This window comes from Perca fluviatilis, chromosome 13 (assembly GCF_010015445.1).
Source record: "Perca fluviatilis chromosome 13, GENO_Pfluv_1.0, whole genome shotgun sequence".
NCBI lineage: Eukaryota > Metazoa > Chordata > Actinopteri > Perciformes > Percidae > Perca > Perca fluviatilis.
The window spans coordinates 37,761,742-37,786,118 of record NC_053124.1 but is presented as its reverse complement, the minus strand read 5'-3'; the positions used below and the strand labels follow the sequence as shown (position 1 = coordinate 37,786,118).

Sequence of the window (24,377 nt, the reverse complement as noted above, 5' to 3'; positions counted from 1 at the left end):
TAGGCAGAGTTTTGGCTTTGGGAGTACTCCAGCCATGGATGTTGTTTATACCACTCGCTGTTGAAGGACCTCTTCCTGTTGCCTAGCATGGTTCACGGAAATACCTTAAAGTTGAGGCTGTGTAGGACCTGCTGCTCTGGACTGTGAAACGTCTGTAAATTATAAATAATCATGATCAGTCCTTATTTCAGTTTTTATGAAGTTTCATTCAAAATGATTAGTTTCAAAGTGAGTTTGTGGTCAGTATAACAACTTCCATGTTTTTTAAATGGAAGGCACTCATAATGCCGTGTAAACTGAAAGATAAAATGTCACAACATACCGTGAGGTCCAGGTGGGGCAGCATGTACAACATGAGGAGCCTCTCTGTCATCGGTGTCACCATCACTTTGCTCATTTGAGTACCTGAAGTCGTAAAAACAATAACCATGGCTCTTTTCTTTTTTGAAGAAAAAGCTCTGAATATCTCTGCTTCTCTTCATAACTATTCTCTTAACCCTGGGGGAAATGTAATTCAATCAATCAGTCAATTCACTTTGAAGTAATAGTTACAAACATCAAGCAGATCATTGTCAAATTGGGTTAGAATCAGTGTGCTAAATAGAGGTGTTCGTGGGGCTCTGGAACCCCTTAAATAACAGCTTTGACTCCATTAAAAATCTCAAAAAGAAAGGAGGATCTACCAAGGTTTATTTTTACATAACTACCACTCACTCTTAATAACACAATTAACACATATTGCATCTGAAGCATTTGTTGCATTTGAATGCAATTTGCTCTGCCTCTGCCTATTTAAACGTCTAAAAATATGTTAACTGTGAAGATGAGAAAAAGTCTTTAAACAGCCCTAAAATAACAGCAAATAAATAAGTCACAGCTTGTTCTTGTGTTATAGCTACTTAAATCTAGACTGTCACACTATATTTCACCCACTGTTTGGCCAAAAATATAAAATTAGCTCTATTGAACACACACATCTGCAAACAAACACCCTCAGTCTGGAACCAGTATTTCGTTATAACAATCACAATCCAGGTGATAAGATACAGTTACACAACATTTCTCTGTATGTGTTTCCTGCAGATGTTGAGCAGCTGTTGGTGGATAAAGAAGAGGTTCCCCCTGACCAGCAGGAGTGTAGCTCCAGTGTGGACCAGCAGGAGCCAGAGACCCCCCCACACATTAAAGAGGAACAGGAGGAACTGTGGAGCAGTCAGGAGGGAGAGCAGCTTCAAGGGCTGGAGGAGGCTGATATCACCAAGTTCCCATTCACTCCTGTCCCTGTGAAGAGTGAAGATGATGAAGAGGAAGCTCAGTCCTCACAGCTTCATCAGAGACAAACTCAACACATGGAAACAGAAGCTGATGGAGAGGACTGTGGAGGACCAGAACCAGCCAGGAACTCACATCCACTTTTACAACCAGAGACTGGAGACCAGACTGGAGACTCTTCTGAACCTGAGACTGATGACAGTGCTGATTGGAAGGACACCAGAGAACCTCAGTCAGCTTTAAACTCTCTGAAACATGATTCAAGATGTAAGAAAACATTCAGCTGCTCTGAGTGTGGGAAAAGATTTGGCTTCATGTCACGTCTGAAGATACATATGAGAATCCACACAGGAGAAAAACCTTTTAGCTGCTCAGTTTGTAATACATCGTTTACACATAGTGGAAGTTTACAAAAACACATTAGAATCCACACAGGAGAAAAGCCTTTCAGCTGCTCTGAGTGTGGTAAAGCTTTCACTGAAAGTGGAACCCTGAAGAGACACATGATAACTCACACAGGAGAAAAACCTTTCAGCTGCTCAGTCTGTAAGAAATATTTTTCGCAGAGTGGATCTTTACAGGAACACATGATAATCCACACAAGAGAAAAGCCTTTTAGCTGCTCAGGTTGTAATAAATCTTTTACACGGAAAGCAGATTTACAGAAACACACGAGAATCCACACAGGAGAGAAGCCTTTCAGCTGCTCAGTCTGTAAGAAATCTTTTACACAGAGAGGAGGTTTACGGTCACACATGGCAGTCCACACAGGAGAAAGAAGATACAGCTGCAGTGTTTGTAACAGAAGATTTGCCTGGCGTTCTGATGTCCTAACACATAAATGTGTTGGTCAGACTGGAGACTCTTCTAAACCTGAGACTGGTGACATGGAATAACGTTTGTGCATTCAAGTCCAAGCTAAACTTCTCAAGTATTAAACAAAAATCTGTATGTATCAACATCTAGATAGAAGACATTGTATTGTGTGGTAGCAATAATTATAATCAAGAAAGAAGAAAAATGTAACCACAGGATATTTTATAGGGCCCACACATATGTTCACTTCTTTCTTAGTAACGTATGTTTAGCAAGATTCACTATTAATCATGTATCAATATGGGAGTTTATTCAATACACATTGTGTTCATGTTTTAATTTTGTGTATCATGTTTAAGCACAATTTAGGCCCAGCAGTCTCTGAGAGGAGACTTTTCTCTCTGTGTCAGGTAGACAGGAAGTGCAGGTTGAAAGCTATCTTTAGTTTAAACAAGGGAGATGTGAGGGAGGTAGCATAGGGAAGTTAGCCTAGCACGGTGTTTCCTGTCAGGGAGCGGAGGAGTTTTCTCTTTGAAGCAAAGCTGAAATGGACATATTATGATCTCTATAAAACTATAAAAACTCACTTGTGCACTGCTATGGTCCAAGGTAATATGATCAGTGACACCAACATGATTAAGGTCTTTTGACATGTATAGTGTCTCCTATGCCACTAATTAGGCCATGGTAAAGTTATTAAAGTAAAGAAATATAATGGATTGATATGACCAGTGTGGTACACCAGGACATGCTGAGTACCCTAAAGTGAAATCATTTGAAGTAAACCATCTGTTGACTAGCATGTCCGTTAGTAGTTATTGTCTGGGTCACAATGACCTAGGTGTACTTAAGGAAAGGAAGACGAGAGGACTGTTGGAAGTAAAAATATCACCAGTTCAGGTCCATCTAAAGATGTAACAAACATGAGGTACTGAATGTGTCCAACTGACACCACCCAAAACGCTGTATAAGTAGAGAGTCATATAAAACTTTTCAGTTGTCTATTCGTATGGCTATAGTCAATGATCAGTTGATGTGTCCGAGGCATCTCAGTTTGTTTGTTAAAATGTAACAAATAAATCTGCATGGAGTGAATATCAACAGTCTCTGGAGTCTTCATGGTGTCCTTGCATAGAAATAAAATGGATAGAAAGGCCATTGGACTGTTTGCTGTGGTCATGTGATGGGTACACAACAAAATGGAGATTGTTGTTAGTTGTCCAGTGACAATATGCGTCAGTGGGGCAGTAAACTGTGTCGAAGCTCGCTGGGAGGAGAACCTCCTGATGCAGCTCGGGAGACGTTCTCGGAGGGAATGAGGAGGAACCGTTAGACCCACTGAAAATGGGTCAGAAGAACTGCTAACGTTAGACCCGGCGACAACGGGTCAGTGGACCGCTAACATTAGACCCAGCAGCAGTGGGTCAGCAGACCGCTAACATTAGACCCAGCAGCAGTGGGTCAGCAGACCGCTAACATTAGACCCAGCAGCAGTGTGTAAGCAGACCGCTAACATTAGACCCAGCAGCAGTGGGTCAGCAGACCGCTAACGTTAGACCCAGCAGCAGTGGGTCAGCAGACCGCTAACATTAGACCCAGCAGCAGTGGGTCAGCAGACCGCTAACATTAGACCCAGCAGCAGTGGGTCAGCAGACCGCTAACGTTAGACCCAGCTGCAGTGGGCTGGCATGCAACTCCCTAAATTTGTCATTTTGAAGAGGGCATTAGCTGTTCTTCTCAAAGCCCAGGAACATTAAATGTCAAAAGGGAGGTAGGGAGAGTTAGAAAATAATAAAGTATGTTATTGTCCACCATGACAAGTTGTCTGTTTAACTTCAGACAGTGAGCTGGATTACCTTTACGCTTTTGCCCAAGGAAAGTATATTTGTAATTTATTTTCACCATATGACCTGTGAGCTATCATCCAGTAGAAACTATTTTAATTCAATAGCTGTTAATTTATTTGATCTGCTGCACTTTGGATCAATAGACTGAGATTAAAAATGATGTCTAATGGATGTTTGTTAGGTTTAATTGATGCTTTTAACTTAAGCTGCAGATCATCTTGCCTTTGCTGTCTCACAGAACGGTCTAATAACGTGAGAATGAAATGCTTTCCTTCAGAATGAGATTTTCATCCTTTGAAACCTGTTGTGTACTTTTCAAAGAATGAGTGCTTAAGGTCGTTGTTTCACTAAATTAATATCACATGTACTGATTGGATGCTCTATATGTAATAAGTATTTATAAAATTAAATGTCTAAATTTAGCATCCACGGTCCACGTAGAATCTAAAGATACTATGTTGCACAGGCTCTGTATTCTGCAGACCACTCTACCTCTATCTCCTTTTAAAAACTCACTCACCCCTCCCCTCCATGAAGTACAGCTGAGCTGACGCTGTACAGACTATATCCCAACATAGGTCCACTGCACAGGGAACTCCAAAAACCAGCGATGAAAAAAGTAGGCCTGTCTAAATATCTGTCTAAGTGCCACAAAGTAACAGACTATGCAAAATCTTTCTTTTCCGACAGTATGTGACAAATTCTAAAAAGTTACAGACTATTCCTTTCTTTATAATAGGCATACATAAATCACAATCATACTAGGCTAAAAACAGGCTACCATCTGGGCCTGCACGGCGGCAGGTAAAAGACGCAGAGATGTAAGACACCGTGTCTCTACTTTGCGATGATTTCGGTACACCAAATGTAGATTTGCGCTCTGGAGTTCGGCTGATAAACTCCGCCATGAGACCCTGAATATCCAGATCATCCAAAATGAGACACTTCACCGGAGACAAAGTACCGGCGCGCTGTAATAGCTCAGCGGGCTCTCTCTGTCACTTTTTGGACGTTTTCTGTGTTGGACACTGTATGGAAGCTGGGGGGCTCAGGGCTCGGTGGATAAACGCACTGTTTTAGGAGAATAACTGATGTTGCATCTCCATACTGTATGAGCACATAGGGAGCGCAGGACCTTGTGTGCAATACACCCCAAAACTGGAAGTGCAATAACTATATGTATATAGTGCCACCTCATCGTGTTTATTTATCTTGATTGTTATATTTAACTATTTAAATTTGTTTCATTATTGAGAGCTGATAAACTGTGTTTCGTTGTTGAAAACAATGACAATAAAGATCTATTCTATTCTAAGTGAACGTGAACAAAGATTATGAGCGATCCTTTCGCCCCATTTATTTACATAATACACATGAGCTACATTATGATACATAGTTATAGCTACATCACTGAAAATATTCCCATCACGGTCCAAGAAAAAATTACGACTTTACAAGTCTATGGCCCATGAAGTTAGGTACCTCACTTTTAATCTCAGGGTCATTTTGTGTCTCAGTTTGTCAACCTATTGGCGAGCTACTGGACACCTGCTCAAGAGCTACTTGTTGGAGACCCCTGGTTTAGAGGATCTTTGCTTTTACATCTTTAATTACAATTATCAAAGTGTTTTCAATCTGTCGTTTCTCAATATGCAACCACACAACCCTAAGCAGAAAACACCGTCAACATCAATGGATCAAGTTACTATTCCATCATTTCCTAAAGGAAACAATATGTTCATGTCTTCATTCTGTTACTGATATTTTAACTAGATATCTGATTCTAGCAGTGTTACAGCTGTAACATTATTTATTTAAACACAGAGGAGCTTAAATGTTTAAGTGTAAGGTATTTTAATGTGTTACCTCTCAGTTGAATATTAACCCTTGTGTTGTCCTCCTTCTGTTTTGTCTGTAAAGTATACATTATCTCCCCATTCTGTGTTACAGCTTCTTGGCCAACTTCATTCCAACCTATTACCACTAGCGTTACACGTATTTTCTCTAATTCATGGTCAAAAAACCTCAATAGTATTAACTTACCTAATTTAAATGCCTAATTTCTGAGTTAAAACACAGCACAAATTATGAGTTATGAGGATGTGGAGTGGATCACAGAATGGTATATATCAATTTTTAGTCAAACTGTTTTGAAACCATTTCAATTTCTTTTCAAATGCTATAAAGTTGAATAAAACCAGCACAAATCAATGAGAGTAATGATCCAATCCTTCATTTTACATGCAAAAAGCGTTGTATGGAACCATCCATGTCATTTTTAGACAATTTGGTTTTAAGTAACCTATATTTCTGATACAGAAACTTTGAAAACGGGTCAAATTTGACCCGAGGACAACAGGAGGGTTAAGAGGAAGTTACAGTAAACCATAAAGCTTTTATTGTGAAGGGGAAAAGCGGAAGTGGATAAAGTGTAGTATTGCCTGTGTTGTGGTTGAATAAAGTGAGACCAGTGCCGTCTTGATTCCGGCTTTGGACGCCCGTGTTTCTTTATTTTATAGTCAAACCTGAGTCTAGGCAACAGAAGAAACCCTCGGTTACATTAGTAAACAAACATCTGACTGGAAGTTGTTGGTACGACCCGTAATAGCGTCCGTCCCTGGAACTAACGTTAACTGTTTGTGTGTCACATCGTGATGAGGACGGAGGAGTAAACATACAGTATATATATAAAATAAAGAACAATTACAACATGACTAAAGCTTGTGTTATCCTCCTTCTGTTTTGTCTGTAAAGTATAAATTATCACCCCATTCTGTGTTACAACTTCATTCCAACCTATTATCACTAGTGTTAGACTTATTTTCTGGAATTCATGGTCAATAAACCTCATTAATATTAGCATATGACCTACTTTCTGAGTTTAAGAAAAAGCACAAATTATGAATTAATTTGACTAAAAATTAAAATCAGAGAAAGTGGAGTGGATATATATATATATATATATATATATCCACATTAGTATTGTTTTTTGTTTGTTTGTTTTCTTGTCTGTTCATTTTGTGTTTTGTTTGTGGAAGTAAAAGCAACAATGTTTTTGTTTTGTATGTTGCTTATTATCAGTGCATTGACTGTTGTGAGTTACAGATGGCTGAAAAAATAAACAATAAATAAATAAATAAATAAATGTTCAGCTTCAGACAAACAACAAAATCAGATGAAATTACACTGCAAGACCAAAACTTGTATCTTCTGTTTGACACATTAAAGGGAAAGGGAAACAAACTACCATCATCTTTAATTTGGTTAATTGATTTCTCAGAACTCTGAAAACGTAATAAACTATTTGTCTTTCTTCAAAAGTGTGTTTTAATCATTTATATTCCTTTTTTTCCAGAGGAAGTCTGGAACACTTCCGGAGTTTTATTTTGAAATTCGGCAACTATTTTGCACCGGAAGCTGTAATCTTACTGCGACTAACTTCACACTTTGAACAAGATGTCATCTAGCAGAAAGGAGCGTTAGCAGAGTGTCTTTGTTGTGTTGAGAAAGAGGTAAAATGTGTAAAGTCCAGATGCTGAGAGCGTTGGTGGAGCAGCGACTAACTGCGGCTGCTGAAGAGATATTTGGGCTGTTTGAAAGAACGATAGCAGAGTACGAGGAGGAACTTTGTCGTTCAAAAGAGGAGAACGAGCGACAACGGGAGCTACTGGACGCTGTTTTCAACCCTCAGCTTCGGCTACACAGAGCAGGTTTGGTCATTAAACCTTCAGCTGATCTTTCTCTCCTTCCTGTGATAAGAGGACTGTACTACGAAGCCGGATTTGGCGTTAACGAGCTAATTTAAGGTTCAACCCAGGGTATTCTGTACCACGACGGTGGATTAGTTCTTACTGGTGTTCTAGCCCTGCTGGTTTCTACACTAACTGGTTTCCGTATGTTGTGTTTACCTAACAGCTGCCGATGTGGTCCGCCTGTGTCACCAGATTCGTCACACAATCACAAACACATTACTGCCGATTTTAAAATCGTTTCCCAGATCTACTGTCGCAAAAATGTTTGTCTAAGTAATCACCACATCACAGCCACCTACAAAAAAAAAAAAGATCTAAAAACAATATAATAATCATTCAAGTTCGGGTCGAGCTGGTTTCGATCTTGTGGCATAAATATAATAGTTAACACCTGAGTCGGCAGCTCTACACAGTGAGCTATCAAAGCTCTGAATGAAGCTGCTTCCAGTCACCTATCTATCAGCTACGTCATCACCAAGGTAACAATTTGATTTGAGTTGATCTAAAACAACTGGTTACCTGGGCTTAGTTGAGGAAATACCCGATGATAGTTTTCACGTGTCTTTCCTCACATCTACGGCCATATGGACTACTACTACTTCACCACAGCCACCTACTAAGCTACACATTGGGACTGATACATATGTTTTAACAGTAACGATAACTTGTGGTCTAATATTGTCGATATACACAATTGTTACCACCGAGTCACAGAAAAGTGGTAATACACGACTCAGTTTGAATGCATGGTCTTCATGATTTACAGTCATCGTCTCTCCTTCTGTGTAACCTATATGGTATGGCATATAGTAGCCTAATATATACCTCAGAATTTGCAAAATAACGGCTTGTAGTAATACAGTGTTAACCTACTTGAGTTTGGCTGCGAATTAACCAAGCATGTTAATGTGTCTCTAATCGAATCATTTCATCCAAACTGATGTAAAGTTGTTCTGAAATCTAACTCCGACACAGCAAAGTAGCTATTAGTATTTTTTAATGAGCTTATTCATCTTTAGTGATAGGAGTTTCTCTCTGGGTTTAACCCAGTGCGCCCCTTGTGGACAAAATAAAACACCAGCAATTAGGCTACAATATGAGAAACATCACATTCATAGCATTAATTACCTATTACAAGCCACTTCCAAAAACTAATAGCCTATAGGCTACATAATGTGATTGTGGACATTAAGCTATAGCCTACATTTAAAAAGTGTTGATAGAGAAATCACAACAGATATGTCGGGTATTTTAAGATACGCCGAAGGGAGGCTATTATATTACAATAGACACGAGGAAATGATATAGGCCTATTATTGTTTCAGATCAACCCAAAACAAAATGTTGCTTTGATGTTAGCAATCACTGGGAGGCGATTAAGGCATATATACAGATCAACTTTCTTTTTCGCCTTTCTTGCAATTGTACTGATTCGTTATGAATGCGTTTTTGGAAGTGGCTTGTAATGGGTAATTAATGCTATGAATGTGATGTTTCTCACACACTTTTTTGTTAAGTACATAATTCCATATGTGTTCATTCATAGTTTTGATGCCTTCAGTGAGAATCTACAATGTAAATAGTCATGAAAATAAAGAAACACACTGAAGGAGAAGGTGTGTCCAAACTTTTGGCCTGTACTGTATGTCCACATTACTGGTGATTATTTATCAAAAATCTCATTGTGTAAATATTTTGAGAAAGCACCAATAGTCAACACTACAATATCGTTGCAGTATATTGATATTGAGTCAAAATTATTTTGGTCAAAAATATCGTGATATTTGATTTTCTCCATTTCACCCAGCCCAATCTACAATATTTAAAAAAAATTACATTTTATCAGTTGTTGTTGTTGTTGTTGTTGTTGAAACTCATCATTGCCTGGAACACACAAAAGATGGCATTTACTGCAGAGGCGTGTGTGGGTTAGGGCAGGCGGATGGGATTTTGGGGAAGGGGGGGGGGGGGCTTGGCTGTCCTTACCTACTCTAAGGGGAGGCTCACATTCACCCAATTTGAAACCCCTGATCTAGGCAGCATCAGAGATAATATCTAGGCAGCATCAGAGATAATATCTAGGCGGCATCAGAGATAATATCTAGGCAGCATCAGAGATAATATCTAGGCGGTATCAGAACTTAGTCGTGATGACTGAATGTTTGACATCGGTTTAAATCTGCCTCTACATGCAGCCTCTCAGATTGTCTGTTCTGTTTCCTGCAGCGATTAAAGAAGACGAGCCGGAGGCCCCCCCACACATTAAAGAGGAAGAGGAGGAACTGTTCCCATTCAGCCCTGTCCCCGTGCAGAGTGAAGATGATGAAGAGAAAGGTAGGAACGACGTTAACAGGGATTTTAGGGGAAAACACGGAAGTTCAAGAGAAGCTGGTTTATTGTGTAGTATGAGGCTACATTTACATTGCTACGTTTTGGTTTAAAAAGTATTATCTTCTGCTATGTCTCCCCCTCTCATTCCCCCTGCTCTGGTGTTTCCTCCTCTCATTCCCCCTGCTCTGGCGTTTCCCCTCTCATTCCCCCTGCTCTGGTGTTTCCCCCTCTCATTTCCCCTGCTCTGGTGTTTCCTCCTCTCATTCCCCCTGCTCTGGTGTTTCCCCCTCTCATTCCCCCTTTTATGGTGTTTCCCCTCTCATTCCCCCTTTTATGGTGTTTCCCCTCTCATTCCCCCTTCTCTGGCAATTCCGAGCTCCTAAACCGGAGACATTGACCCGTTGTGGTTTGGAATCTGCAGGGTTGTGTTTCAGTCTCAACGGCTCCAAACGGAGACTTTTGGCACCACTGACGCCAACGTTTCTCCTCCTGATTGGGTCTTATCGGTCACAACGTCTCGTTCTCTGGGCTAAAGCTACGAACGTTACAATGGCAACTACGAGCATGGTCTCCACTATCGCTGAAAATGTCTAACTTGTTGTTCTAACTTTCATTTTATGTTACATCAGATTACGGTTTAAAATGAAACGTTTTGCTCCACAGCTACACTCTAAGAAATAGATCTGTAGAATAACAGAGAAAAAAGTTTGCACGTCGTTACCCGGACTTTGTCCCATAGTTAAAAACCGAAACGTTGTGTGTAGATACAGTTAGAATACAGAACATCTTCTGTTATTTAAAAGTCTATCAGACACAGCTGCTCAGTTAGTAAAGTTCTGAAAATGAAATCTGTTCTTTAATAAATTGAAAGCTTTTTTCCCCCTGCTTCAGGGCTTTTTTATGCTTTGATGTTTGACGCTTATTTTGACGCTTTAAAGGCTTTTTTGACATACGATTCTTGGTGCCATTATACAAATAAACAGAAATACAACTGTGAAACATGTTCTATGGACAATTCTGTTAAAATATACTGTCGTACAATTGTTAATACACAGATACTGCTTACATAGAGTCACTTTAATTACCGACTGCGCCACTTTGTGCTCAACGGCACGGTTGCATTATTCATATAACAATAATATGTCAGTCAACAGCCTTTCCAACAGTTTTCCAAGGCTGATCACAATCCAAGTGATGAGATACAGTTCCACAACATTTGTATGTTTCCTGCAGATGTTGAGCAGCTGTTGGTGGTTAAAGAAGAGGTTCCTCCTGAGCAGCAGGAGTGTAGCTCCAGTGTGGACCAGCAGGAGCCAGAGCCCCCCCCACACATTAAAGAGGAACAGGAGGAACTGTGGAGCAGTCAGGAGGGAGAGCAGCTTCAAGGGCTGGAGGAGGCTGATATCACCAAGTTCCCATTCACTCCTGTCCCTGTGAAGAGTGAAGATGATGAAGAGGAAGCTCAGTCCTCACAGCTTCATCAGAGACAAACTCAACACATGGAAACAGAAGCTGATGGAGAGGACTGTGGAGGACCAGAACCAGCCAGGAACTCACATCCACTTTTACAACCAGAGACTGAAGACCAGACTGGAGACTCTTCTGATCCTGAGACTGATGACAGTGCTGATTGGAAGGAGACCAGAGAACCTCAGTCAGCTTTAAACTCTCTGAAACATGATTCAACATGTAAGAAAACGTTCAGCTGCTCTGAGTGTGGGAGAAGATTTGGCCGCAAGTCACATTTGAAGATACACATAATGACTCGCACGGGAGAAAAACCTTTTAGCTGCTCAGTTTGTAATAAATCTTTTACATGGAGTGGAGATTTACAGAGTCACACGAGAATCCACACAGGAGAAAGAAGATACAGCTGCAGTGTTTGTAACAAGAGATTTGTGTGGCGTTCTGATGTCAAAACACATAAATGTGTTGGTCCGATGGAAACAGAAGCTGATTGGAAGGAGACCAGAGAACCTCAGTCAGCTTTAAACTCTCTGAAACATGATTCAAGATGTAAGAAAACTTTCAGCTGCTCTGAGTGTGGGAGAAGATTTGGCCGCAAGACACATCTGAAGAGACACATGATGATTCACACAGGAGAGAAACCTTTCAGCTGCTCAGTCTGTACGAAATCTTTTACACAGAGGGCAGATTTACGGTCACACATGGCCGTGCACACAGGAGAGAAGCCTTTCAGCTGCTCACTTTGTGATAAAAGATTTGTCCATAAGAAAGATCTGAAGACACACATGATGACCCACACAGGGAAAAGACCTTTTAGCTGCTCTGTTTGTAATAAATCTTTTACACGGAGTGGATATTTACAACAACACATGAGAATCCACACAGGAGAAAAACCGTTCATCTGCTCAGTTTGTAATAAATCTTTCACACAGAGAGGAGGTTTACAGTCACACATGTCAGTCCACACAGGAGAGAAAAGATTCAGCTGCAGTGTTTGTAACAAAAGATTTTCCCGGCGTTCTGATGTCAAAACACATAAATGTGTTGGTCCGATGGAAACAGAAGCTGATGGAGAGGACTGTGGAGGACCAGAACCAGCCAGGAACTCACATCCACTTTAACAACCAGAGACTGAAGACCAGACTGGAGACTCTTCTGATCCTGAGACTGGTGACATGGAATAATGTTTGTGCCTTTTAAGTTCGAGCAAAACTTATCAAACAATAATCTTTATGTATCAACATCTAGATAGAAGACAATTATATTGTGTGGTAGGAAAAAGTACACTCTTATTTTAAATATTTTATTAGATATTGTTTTGTCTTATAATGTCTGTCATATAATCAAGAAATCAGAAAAATGTAACCACCCAATATTTTATAGGGCCCACACATGTGTTAACTTCTTTCTAAGTAACGTATGTTTAGCAAGATTCACCCACGATTTGCTAACGTTAGACTCAGTGGCAGTGGGTCAGCAGGCCGCTAAGTTAGGTTTAATTGATGCTTTTGACTTAAGCTGCAGATCATCTTGCCTTTGCTGTCTCTCAGAACGGTCTAATAACGTGAGAATGAAATGCTTTCCTTCAGAATAAGATTTTCATCCTTTGACACCTGTTGTGCACTTTTCAAAGAATGAGCGCTTAAGGTCCTCGTTTCACAAAAATAATATCAAATGTACTGATTGGATGCTCTCTATATAGTAAGTATTTATAAAATGAAATGTCCAAATTTAGCGTGCAAAGCTTGTCCTTTTGATGACTCAATGGTATACTACCCAAAAATGTGTTTATGGGTAAATTGTTCACAAGAACACAGCATTGTTTACAAGAGCACAGATTCTACATAGATCTAGCATCTTAATTATCTCTTAAAGTTCACCAGATTGATGAAAAATGTATATCTAAGTGCAACCAATATTTTAACTTAATTATGTTATTAAAGTACGAACACACTTCACAGAAACGTTTTATTAAATTTAGTTAAAGTTACTCTGTAAAAACTTCTTTTCTCTTTCTTAAGATCCACCAGCGCTGGAAGACTTATTCAGATTACTGCAGTAAAAGTACTAATACCACACTGTAAAAATACTCTGTTACAAGTTAAAGTCCTGCAGTGAAAATGTTACTTCAGTTAAAGTCTGTGAGTATCATCAGGAGAGTGTAGTTAAAGTATTAACACATTGTAGAAAGAGTAAAGGATCCAACCAGCTGTGTGTTTAATGGTCTCATCATCTCAGCTGGACTTGTAGCCGTTATATTGTCGGCTAGTTTACTTTATAATAAAACATCAGATGTTATAAACTACATGTGTTCTGTGAGCAGGAATCTTAATGTGTAAAGTAACTAGTAACTAAAGCTGTAACAGGTGAATGTAGTGGAGTAACTAAAGTAACTAGTAACTAAAGCTGTAACAGATGAATGTAGCGGAGTAACTAAAGTAACTAGTAACTAAAGCTGTAACAGATGAATGTAGGGGAGTAACTAAAGTAACTAGTAACTAAAGCTGGAACAGACGAATGTAGGGGAGTAACTAAAGTAACTAGTAACTAAAGCTGGAACAGACGAATGTAGGGGAGTAACTAAAGTAACTAGTAACTAAAGCTGGAACAGATGAATGTAGTGGAGTAACTAAAGTAACTAGTAACTAAAGCTGTAACAGGTGAATGTAGTGGAGTAACTAAAGTAACTAGTAACTAAAGCTGTAACATGAATGTAGCGGAGTAACTAAAGTAACTAGTAACTAAAGCTGTAACAGGTGAATGTAGCGGAGTAACTAAAGTAACTAGTAACTAAAGCTGTAACAGGTGAATGTAGTGGAGTAACTAAAGTAACTAGTAACTAAAGCTGGAACAGATGAATGTAGCGGAGTAACTGAAAGTAACTAGTAACTAAAGCTGGAACAGATGAATGTAGCGGAGTAACTAAAGTAACTAGTAACTAAAGCTGGAACAGATGAATGTAGCGGAGTAACTGAAAGTAACTAGTAACTAAAGCTGGAACAGATGAATGTAGCGGAGTAACTAAAGTAACTAGTAACTAAAGCTGTAACAGGTGAATGTAGCGGAGTAACTAAAGTAACTAGTAACTAAAGCTGTAACAGATGAATGTAGTGGAGTAAAAAGTACAATATTTCTCTCTGAAATGTAGCGCAGTAGAAGTAGAAAGTGGCATGAAAAGAAAAGACTCAAGTAAAGTAAAGTAAAGTACCTCAACATCTGGTCTTAAGAACAGTACTGGAGTAAATATACTTAGTTACATTCCACCACCGGATAGAACACACATTGTGTGCTAAGAATGGCAGATAAAATAAACATGAAAGAGGAACAAACATGATCCAATATTGTTAAAGAATAGAAAAGAAATAAGATATACGTGCCGTTTAGTTTCCCTAATTCCACTATGGCCACGCCAAGTCCCGCCCCACGAAGCAGCTTGATTGGTTGGGGTTAGGCATTTGACCTTGAGTGGTTAAGGTTAGGATAGGCCGATTGGTCAGGGGATAGGACCTTTACAAATGGGGTTACATATACCAAGAAATAAATGATCTAAAAAGATGTATTGGTCTCTGAGTAGTCTGCCGTTGTTAGAACCATTATAGAAACATGTATAGGACTTTATATATTACCCTTCATCACTGACTTCATTATAGAAACATGTATAGGACTTTATATATTACCCTTCATCACTGACTTCATTATAGAAACATGTATAGGACTTTATATATTACCCTTCATCACTGACTTCATTATAGAAACATGTATAGGACTTTATATATTACCCTTCATCACTGACTTCATTATAGAAACATGTATAGGACTTTATATATTACCCTTCATCACTGACTTCATTATAGAAACATGTATAGGACTTTATATATTACCCTTCATCACTGACTTTCATTTAAAACACATCTGTAACTTCATCAGCCTTTTCTAATTATCTCAACAACTGACGTGATATATTCACCAAATGTCTTCATACAGCAATATAACAGCAACGACTGTGACATGAATAATGTTTAAAATAATAACAGTATTAAACTGAACAGCAATATGTACCTGTTGTATTTTAATGCAGGCTAATGACAATGATAACCATAAGGTAAAACCACTGCTGAGTGAACAGAAAAGGCTGTAACTGTACGTACACACAGCTGCAAAGAAGCTCTGGCCGCCCTGTCGAGGACGCTTGTCAGAAAGTACGGGGACGCTTTTTGACGCTTTGGCCGCTCTGACGTGGCAGCGTTCTTCGATCATGTTCAACCAGCCCAGTCTAACTGAAAAGCGTACAAATACCACAGGTTTCTACCTGTGAAATACGTGCAATGTGTACGCGAAATTGAAATTGTGCGTACAGCAGATACGCGGAGCGCTCCAATTACAGTAATGGAAACCACTGCGTTTATAGTATGAAAGGAGGTTGGTTGGGGTGGTGGATGGGTAAAACACAGGGCTTTCACCCAGGAGACCGGGGTTCACGTCCCGTGTTTGGCGATTTTAGGCCGTTTATTAGCGTGTTTATGTGGCGCGTTTTTGCGACTTTGTAGTGTTTTTTTGTTAAGCCTTTCCCAATGTTTCTTCCCTAAACCCAACCGTTTATTAGTGTGTTTTTGTGATTTTCTTGTGTTATTAAAGCCTTTCCCTGCATTCTTTGTCTAAACCCAACCATATCTATGTTTTTGTGTGTGATGCTGTTCTCGCGATAACACACAACGTGGTAACGCGAGCTGCGTGCATATAAAACGCACTGGTCCCCATGACTTCAGTTGGAGCGCTCCGCGTATGTAATGCACGTAGAATTTCACTTTCGCGTACACATTGCACGGTAGAAACCCGTGTTATTTGTACGCTTTTGAGTGAGATCGGGTTGGTTCAACACACAATTGAAGAAAAAGCACAAGCAGCCACAGCACGGCCAACACACTGACACTAGAAACCTTTTATAAATTACATATGTAAGGACAGAATTTGTATTGTTTGTTGGTCGCAGCGGTGTCTGTTAGCAGTTAGCTCGCTCGTTAGCCGCTGAACCGCAGCAGAATGCAGGCAGAGCGAGCAGCCGCCAGCTGTTGACCCGTGCAGCACTTCACCGTGAGCGGACTGTTTAGAAACAAGGTGACCGGCAGCCGGTAACGTTAACTGGTCCCTACACGCAAACAAAGTCATATCATAAATGATAGGGGAAACCAGCAACGGCCATTAGGAGCTTTTCCTCCATTTTCACGGAGCTAATGTTTTGGTAGGAACGAAAGTTGACATCGTATGTTTCTCCGGGATCAGCCAGCGCGAAGGACGTCTATATTCCGATTGGTTGCTGCCGTTTGTCGCTGCTTGCCGCTGAACCGCGTCATAGCTCATTACCATAAAGTTGACATAACCGAGTCAAGATTGAAATCATCCAGGATAACTGGGAAATCTCGGCTTAATCTGCTGTCTAGCTTTTGAGACACACAGCAACATAAAAAATGATCTTGTCTTCTATCCAGATATTGTTGCAAAATATATTCAACTCACAATAATAACAATAATAATTTGATAAAGTAATGCATCAAATGTAGGTTATCAAACTAAAGGCTATAAACATATATAAATAAATATACATCAATCCATCAGTTTTTCTAATAATCTTTACTGTTGAAAAAGTTACAACAGTAGATTAGATTCAACTTTGTTGTCATTGTGCAGAGTACAAGTACAAAGACAACGAAATGCAGTTTGCGTCCAACCAGAGTAATATAAATTAAATATAAATATGTGCAATGTATTAGCAGTTCCCTTATAATAGTAGTAAGAATAATATAGATATATGCAGTGTATTAACAGAATATATTATAATAGAAACAGAAAAATAAATATGGATATCCAGTATGAACCATATAGACAGATATGTGAACCAGTAAAACAGGGTTCCTGAATATAACAAAATGTATACTCATGAAAGAAATAAAAAAAAGAAGTGAAAATAGAATAACGGGGCTTTTATTTTGACAGCGGTCCCGCCGGAAGTGGTGTTTGTTGTTGTTTGCCCGTGCTCAGCAGCGGGAGCGGTGAGGAGAGAAGCCGTTAGCTGAATCCAGATCAGGGAATCCCAAACAGCGTTTCTTAGTCTGTTCATCAGAGATGGAGCGACACCGGGAACTCACGGAGGAGACCAAGCTGCGGGGAGAAGGTGAGTCTGACAGTCTAACTGCTCTCATAGTCACGCTAAGCTAACGTTAGCCTGTTAGCCGCATGCAGCTAGCTCCAGAAGCTAACCTGTTTTTATATCAGCGTGCTAACTTTATCCTCCCAGTCCTTCAGCTGCAAGAAAAACATCCGCTGTCCTAGATTCACTTCTGTACCCGATCCACCTGCAAAGCGTCTCCTAAGCAAAGAGGTTGAGACGGACCACGGAGTGAAAACAATGAAAAGTACTCTTAGAGTCTGTCAGCACACGTTTCAGTGAGATATATTCGGATCCTCTGCACTTCATCGCGACTGTACATGATCCGCGTTATAAAGACCATTACTTGGATGCGGAAATAAAGCCGGGCGCACGAGAAATGATCCAGGCCGCGATGGATGCGGAGAACCCGCGTGGAGACGGAGACGGAGCGCGCACGGAGCAGCGCCCGGCGCAGGAGATCAGAGCGCAGAAACAAAGACTTGTCTCTCTGCACCAGATGAGGGGCATGCACCCTCGTTGTCTGATATGTTCAGTGAAATCCTGCAAGAAAGTGCCTCAATCAATAATAATAACAATAGGTAAGCTATTCTGTTCTTAGGCTACTATATATATATATATATATATATATATATATATATATATATATATATGTATATATGTATGTATATGTATATATGTATATGTATATGTATATATGTGTGTGTGTATATATATATATATATATATATATATGTATATGTGTGTGTGTGTGTGTGTGTGTGTGTGTGTATATATATATATATATATATATACACACTGTATCTGACTATCAGATTGTAGCCATATTTCTGCTAGATATTTTTTTTATTAAACTTTAATATTAATTTATACAATTGCAGTGCCTTGATTTTAGTAAAGTTAGTACACAGTCATAGCCATAAATGCAATGGTACTAATAACTGGCATAATTTCTTTCGGTGTTTCGGTTTTCGGTCTTGGGTTCCTCTTTTTTGGTTCCGGCCAAGAATTTTCATTTCGGTGCATCCCTACTTTCAATAAGTTAAACAGTGGCAGTAAGCCGACAGCTACATGCAAGGTGTGTGGCACCAAGATAAATGATGCCGCATCATCAACATCGGACTTCATCAGGCATCTCCAAACGCACCTAAATAGGTCAGTCACTCACACGCTAATGTGAAAGAGACGTTACATTTAGCATATATCGTCACATGTAACAAGCTAACCATTGCAAAGTGTTGTGCTAATGCTGGGAAAAAAGCAAATTGTATATTTATAGTTGTATCCATACGATGTGACAGACTTAGGTTAATATTTCACCAGGTCCGAGGGCTAGAGGGATGTGTTAAGTAGACCCCATAAAGTTATCCTACAACTGATTTTGATACTGTACTGTCTGGATGGTAGCTACAGGACATGCTTTGAATTCATAGGATTCAACAATGCAGTGTTGGGGATAGATCAGATGGTCAGAGACTTGAGACTTGACTTGGACTTACAAAAAATGACTTGTGAACATCTCTGGTCTGTGTGTGTCTCTGTTTGTGTGTGTCTCTGTTTGTGTCCGTCTGTGTTGTTTTTTGTGTTGTTTGTGTCTTTTAGCTCATAGCTTTAGCGGCAGACTGTTGTACGTCCTGCTGTTGGAATCCCATACAGTGAAATACAGTCACACTTTTACACCGTTTAGCTGTCAGCATTTAAACCGTGTTTAATCCAGCTGCTAGCTAACTGTAGTTTAACATACAAGTTACCTGCTGCCAAATGTAACGTGTTATTACCAGGGTTCTAAATTAGCACCGTTTACCAGCCAAATGCTGGTGAAATATGCAAGTGGCTGGTAGATTTGCTTCACTCACCAGCCAAAAAACCCAATGGTAATCTATTGAATGGCTGGTAATATTTGAACATTCATTAGCCATTTGGCTGGTAGACGAAAATGTTAATTTTGAAGCCTGGTTATTACTGTTAACTAGCGTCACATGCAGCGATGCTTCTGTTGCCTCTAACGTCTGTTTTCGGAGCATCAGAGAGCATTTAAGTTGCACCGAAATCTGTGTTCCTATTCCGTCCGGTAGATACCGGTCGGTTTGGCACCGGTGCAGTATTAGCGCTGGATTTTAAACATGCACCGTTCAGATGAACAGAAAATGTAGTTGCCTGAAAATGTAGTTCTTTTTACGGCAACCCTCCATAGAGATTCATCAGCTTACTTTAAGTAACATTTGTTTTACACTATTATTACGGTTAAACTTTGCAATTGATCAGCGGTTCACATGCATTCCAAACCGTGAGTGTTCAACTATGGTCCGTTACACCGCTACTGTCATGACAATGTTGACATTCGCGAGCCTTTAACGTTCGGGTCGGCTAACTGCCGTTCACATTTAATATTACAGAGTTAACTGTCGGATAACAGTAGGGCTGAAACGAACTAGCTTACCACAATAATCATCTCATCTCAGCATCATCTCAGCATCTCAACAGAAAACATCTGAGTCTAACTTAATCCTCCATTCCACGAAGAGGACCCGACAAAAGTAAATCAGAGAGTCGTTTGGACGATGAAACTACACTAAACACAACAACTACCAAAATACGTAGTAGTGACCACAATTTGATCTAAAGAGCTGACACGTTGACTATCCCTTTCGGAAAAACAGCTGATTGTTACACACCACTCTCTCTCTCTCTCTCTTTCTCTCTCTCCACAGAGAAACAGCTGATCAACGATCTACTAGCATAAGTGTAACAGAGCTGTTTAGCATTGTAATCAAATATATACATGAAAATAGGTTAAGTATACAGGGTTTCCGCAGGTCATTAAAAAGCATGAAAAGTAATTAAATAGATTTTTTGAAAATTCAGGCATGAAAAAGCATGAACTTCGATGTTCAAAGGCATTACAAATTATGTAAACTTGATGGAATAAAAACGATTTTTCACGATTTATTTTGATTATATAAACATCTAAATCTAATTTTGATCGGAAGTATAGCAGGCGGAGCCTTTCAATTGGCTGTTTTTTACGGCTGGTGCACGAAGTCGCGACACCGGATGCTAGTAATGCAACGTGCGGTGAGTGAGAGTCTACTGTCTCTGGTGTGAGTGAGTGTACGCTGTGGCGAAAGAACGGAGGAAATATCAAATGACGGGAAAATGCAAGTTTCAGCAGAAGCATACCTGTCAAGTATCCCGTTTTGGCCGGGAAAGTCCCGTATTTTACTCTTCTTTCCCGCCGTCCTCCCGTATTAGTATTTTCCCGTAAATCTCCCGTATTTTAACCTGCGTTGTTAAAAAATAATACCCCGGGTCCGAGCGGAGTAAAAAAAAAAAAAACATTCCCAATCTGAGCTCTGTCACTAGCCTCGCGATAACTGCCATGTGCAGTAGCCTACTACAGGTACTGTAGGTGGCAGTTGTCGCGAGTTTAGTGTGTGAGGTCAGATGATGAGAGACAACGCAGGAAAAAAAAAAAAAAAAAAAAGAGACGGATGATGGACGCTACGACAGAGACGGTGCGCTGCCAAAACTTCTGAAGGCTTTACTATGTATTCCCCATAGCAATGCAAGTTGAGAAAGGGTGTTTAGCATGGTACGAAAGATTGTTCCAGAGAATAGGATGACGTTAAACAGAACTGTTTGCGCTCTACTCTCATGTAACATGAACCACTCTGGCCCAGACCACTAATACACTCCTTCAAAAACAATCTTAAAGAATGCAAAGTCTGCAACAAATTTATACAATAACTCACTAAAAGAGTAAAGAAAGGTTATGTGAAATGAAAAGAAAAACTGTAAAAGAAAAGCAATATGAAATGAAAAGAATGTGTGGAATGAAAATAAAATGTAAAGACAAGCAATGTTATAAATTGTAAATGTTTTCAGCATTCTGCATCAAGTGGTGATTTTAGCTTTCTTGTACACCTGTCTTAAAATGTAAGGGATACTGGAGCTTGGTTGGGGGGGGGTGGGACTGCTCGCGGTGGGCGCCGGAAAATTTCCCTTATTTTCAAATCCAAAACTTGACAGGTATGAGCAGAAGTGGTTGGAGGATGAACTATTCAGAACCTGGTTAAAGCCCGTCGACGGTAAACCCAGAGATGCATTTTGCAGCGTGTGCAAAAAAAACTTCAAACTTTGCACAATGGGCGTCAATGCGGTGAACTCACACATGCAGTCCGAGAGTCACAAGTCGGCGCTTAATGGCAGGCAGCAGTTAACTGTTTAGAATTTTTTTTGTCGTGACCGGCAACGCAACTTCTGCTGTCACCACCACACCTGCAGCTGCCGCTGCTACCACCACTCCTGCCGTAGGCCCCAGCGGAGCCGCTACAGTGACTGCCCCCAGCAGAGCCGGGACAGCTGGGAAGACCAGCGACCTGCGAGCGGCATTTGGCTCGAATGCGGCTTTGGAAGCGGAGGTGTTCTGGTGTCTGAACACTGCAGTGAAGCACCACTCATATGCATCCAACGAAGGTGTCTCTTGAGTTATTTCAGAAAATGTTTCCTGATTCTGACATCCAAATCTTTCACCTGTGGAAAGGACAAAACCAGCTACATTCTCAAATTTGGACTTCCCCCACATTTCAACGACAACTGATTCATTGTTGCATTTAATGACTGTAAACCGTCTTGTGAGCCATCTGACAGTTAAATTTGGATTTTCAAATATTAAAAATTGGCATTGTCAAATGCTTACAATTTGTGTGTGAAAGTATCTGCAGTTGGACATGAAATTAGTTTAAAGTGGCATGAAAAAGCATGAAATGAGATTTGCTGATACCTGCAGAAACCCTGGTATAACTAATATTTACATATAGGCCTACTGTATATACAGATCAGTCTCGGGTTGAAACTGAAAGTTAAGTTGCACAACTGACCCCAGGTTGGGAACCACTGTTTTAACACACAAATAAAGTACTCTCCACGCCAGAATGGGTGGCAAACAAGACAGTCAGACACACGTCCCACAGGGACCAATAATGGATATAATGACACAAAAATATGGGCCTGGATTTCTCCAATGTTTAGAATATTGATCATCCAATTTTCGGTTTCCTGAAAATAGTTAACCATTAAATGTTTGGCACAATGGTAAAATGAGAGTAAAAGTAATCTCGTGTTTTATCTGCCTTTTTATATGTTTAACTATTTTTAACTGCTCTTTAATGTTTAATTTCTTATACTGCACTGTAACTTTTATTCTCGTATTTTATCTGTTTTTAAAAAAAAATTTAAATTGTTTTTATGTAAAGCACTTTGAATTGCCCTGTTGCCGAAATGTGCTATACAAATAAAGCTGCCTTGCCTTAAGTTCAGCTGGCATCCAGGCTAATAAATCGGACGATTTCATTATGAAGCTGCGTCCTTATCGCGGTGAAATCAGCTAATTAGCAAAGTATTGTTGGGACTGATATTTAATGTATGTCTGTCTGTGTTTCAGTTTTACCTCCAGACGTTCTGGAAGTGATTGTTAGTGAAGAGGAGCAGCAGGAGTGTAGCTCCAGTGTGGACCAGCAGGAGCCAGAGCCCCCCCCACACATTAAAGAGGAACTGTGGAGCAGTCAGGAGGGAGAGCAGCTTCAAGGGCTGGAGGAGACTGATATCACCAAGTTTCCATTCTCTCCTGTTCCTGTGAAGAGTGAAGATGATGAAGAGGAAGGTAGGAACAACGTTAACAGGGTTTTTAGGGGGGCGGAATCTGCAGAAGTCGAGAGCATAAAAGTTCAAGAGAACCTGGTTTATTTTATTTTAGGAGTAGGGTTCCTTTCACACTAGTCTCACATGTCCAGACCTTCCTCCACAGCGCTGCTGACCAAGGTCTGGCTAGTCCACACAGCATTCCTGGATGGGAGAAAAATGTGCTCTGGTTTATTGGCATTTCTTTAAACCAATCACAATCGTCTTGGGCGGTGCTAAGCACCGGACGGAGCCACGGTGCCTCTGCAAAATAGTCTCAGGAACTTGTTTTGGTGGAACGTGTTTACGTTCAAAAGAACATCTATGAAAAATACATGTTTGTGTGTGTGTGTGTGTGTGTGTGTGTGTGTGTGTGTGTGTGTGTGTGCGTGCCATTACCTGAAACGGGTGATTTAACATCACCGCTCGTTTTACACACAGTTTAGCAAAAGAATGCTGAGGAAATATTACTACGATTTTTCATGTTGGTTTTGAACGATATGTATTCCCCCTAACCTGGAAAACGTTTTAAACGGTAATTTAATACAGTGTGTCAGTTGGGGGAATACAAAGGCAGAGGGACTGCAGGTTTCGCTAACGTTAGCTTCTTGTCTCATCTGGGGTCTGATAAACAGTATGCTTCTCAACATTTATGTACAACTCAACTGACAAGGGGCTGAGAGATGTAAAAAGGCATTGTTGAGGCTGTAACTGTGACTCAAGCATACACAAGCTGGGAGGGAAGTGTCCCTTTAATTACCGACTGCGCCACTTTGTGCTCAACAACGCAGTTGCATTATTTCACCACAAGAGGGCCCTAAAATGTCAGTCAACAGCCTTTCCAACAGTTTTCCAATACTGAAAAGGAAAACTAATAGTGTACATGTAACTGACTGAACAACCAGTATTTCTTCATAACAATCACAATCCAGGTGATACGATACAGTTCCACAACTATTCTCTTTATGTGTTTCCTGCAGATGTTGAGCAGCTGTTGGTGGTTAAAGAAGAGGTTCCCCCTGAGCAGCAGGAGTGTATCTCCAGTGTGGA

The 24,377-nt window shown here is 40.1% G+C and overlaps 1 protein-coding gene across 1 annotated transcript in view; it reads left to right on the top strand.

The window, feature by feature from the left end:
- Positions 1-22,135, top strand: part of LOC120570993 (zinc finger protein 79-like) — a gene marked incomplete at its 5' end in the record, with an annotated part of 41,942 nt that extends 19,807 nt beyond the window's left edge. The window contains 3 exons of the mRNA XM_039819676.1: positions 9,914-10,021; positions 17,604-17,654; positions 21,933-22,135. Coding sequence (XP_039675610.1) covers positions 9,914-10,021; positions 17,604-17,654; positions 21,933-22,135 — 362 coding nt within the window. The remainder of the gene's footprint in view (positions 1-9,913; positions 10,022-17,603; positions 17,655-21,932) is intronic.
- Between the last annotated feature and the right edge of the window lie 2,242 nt (positions 22,136-24,377).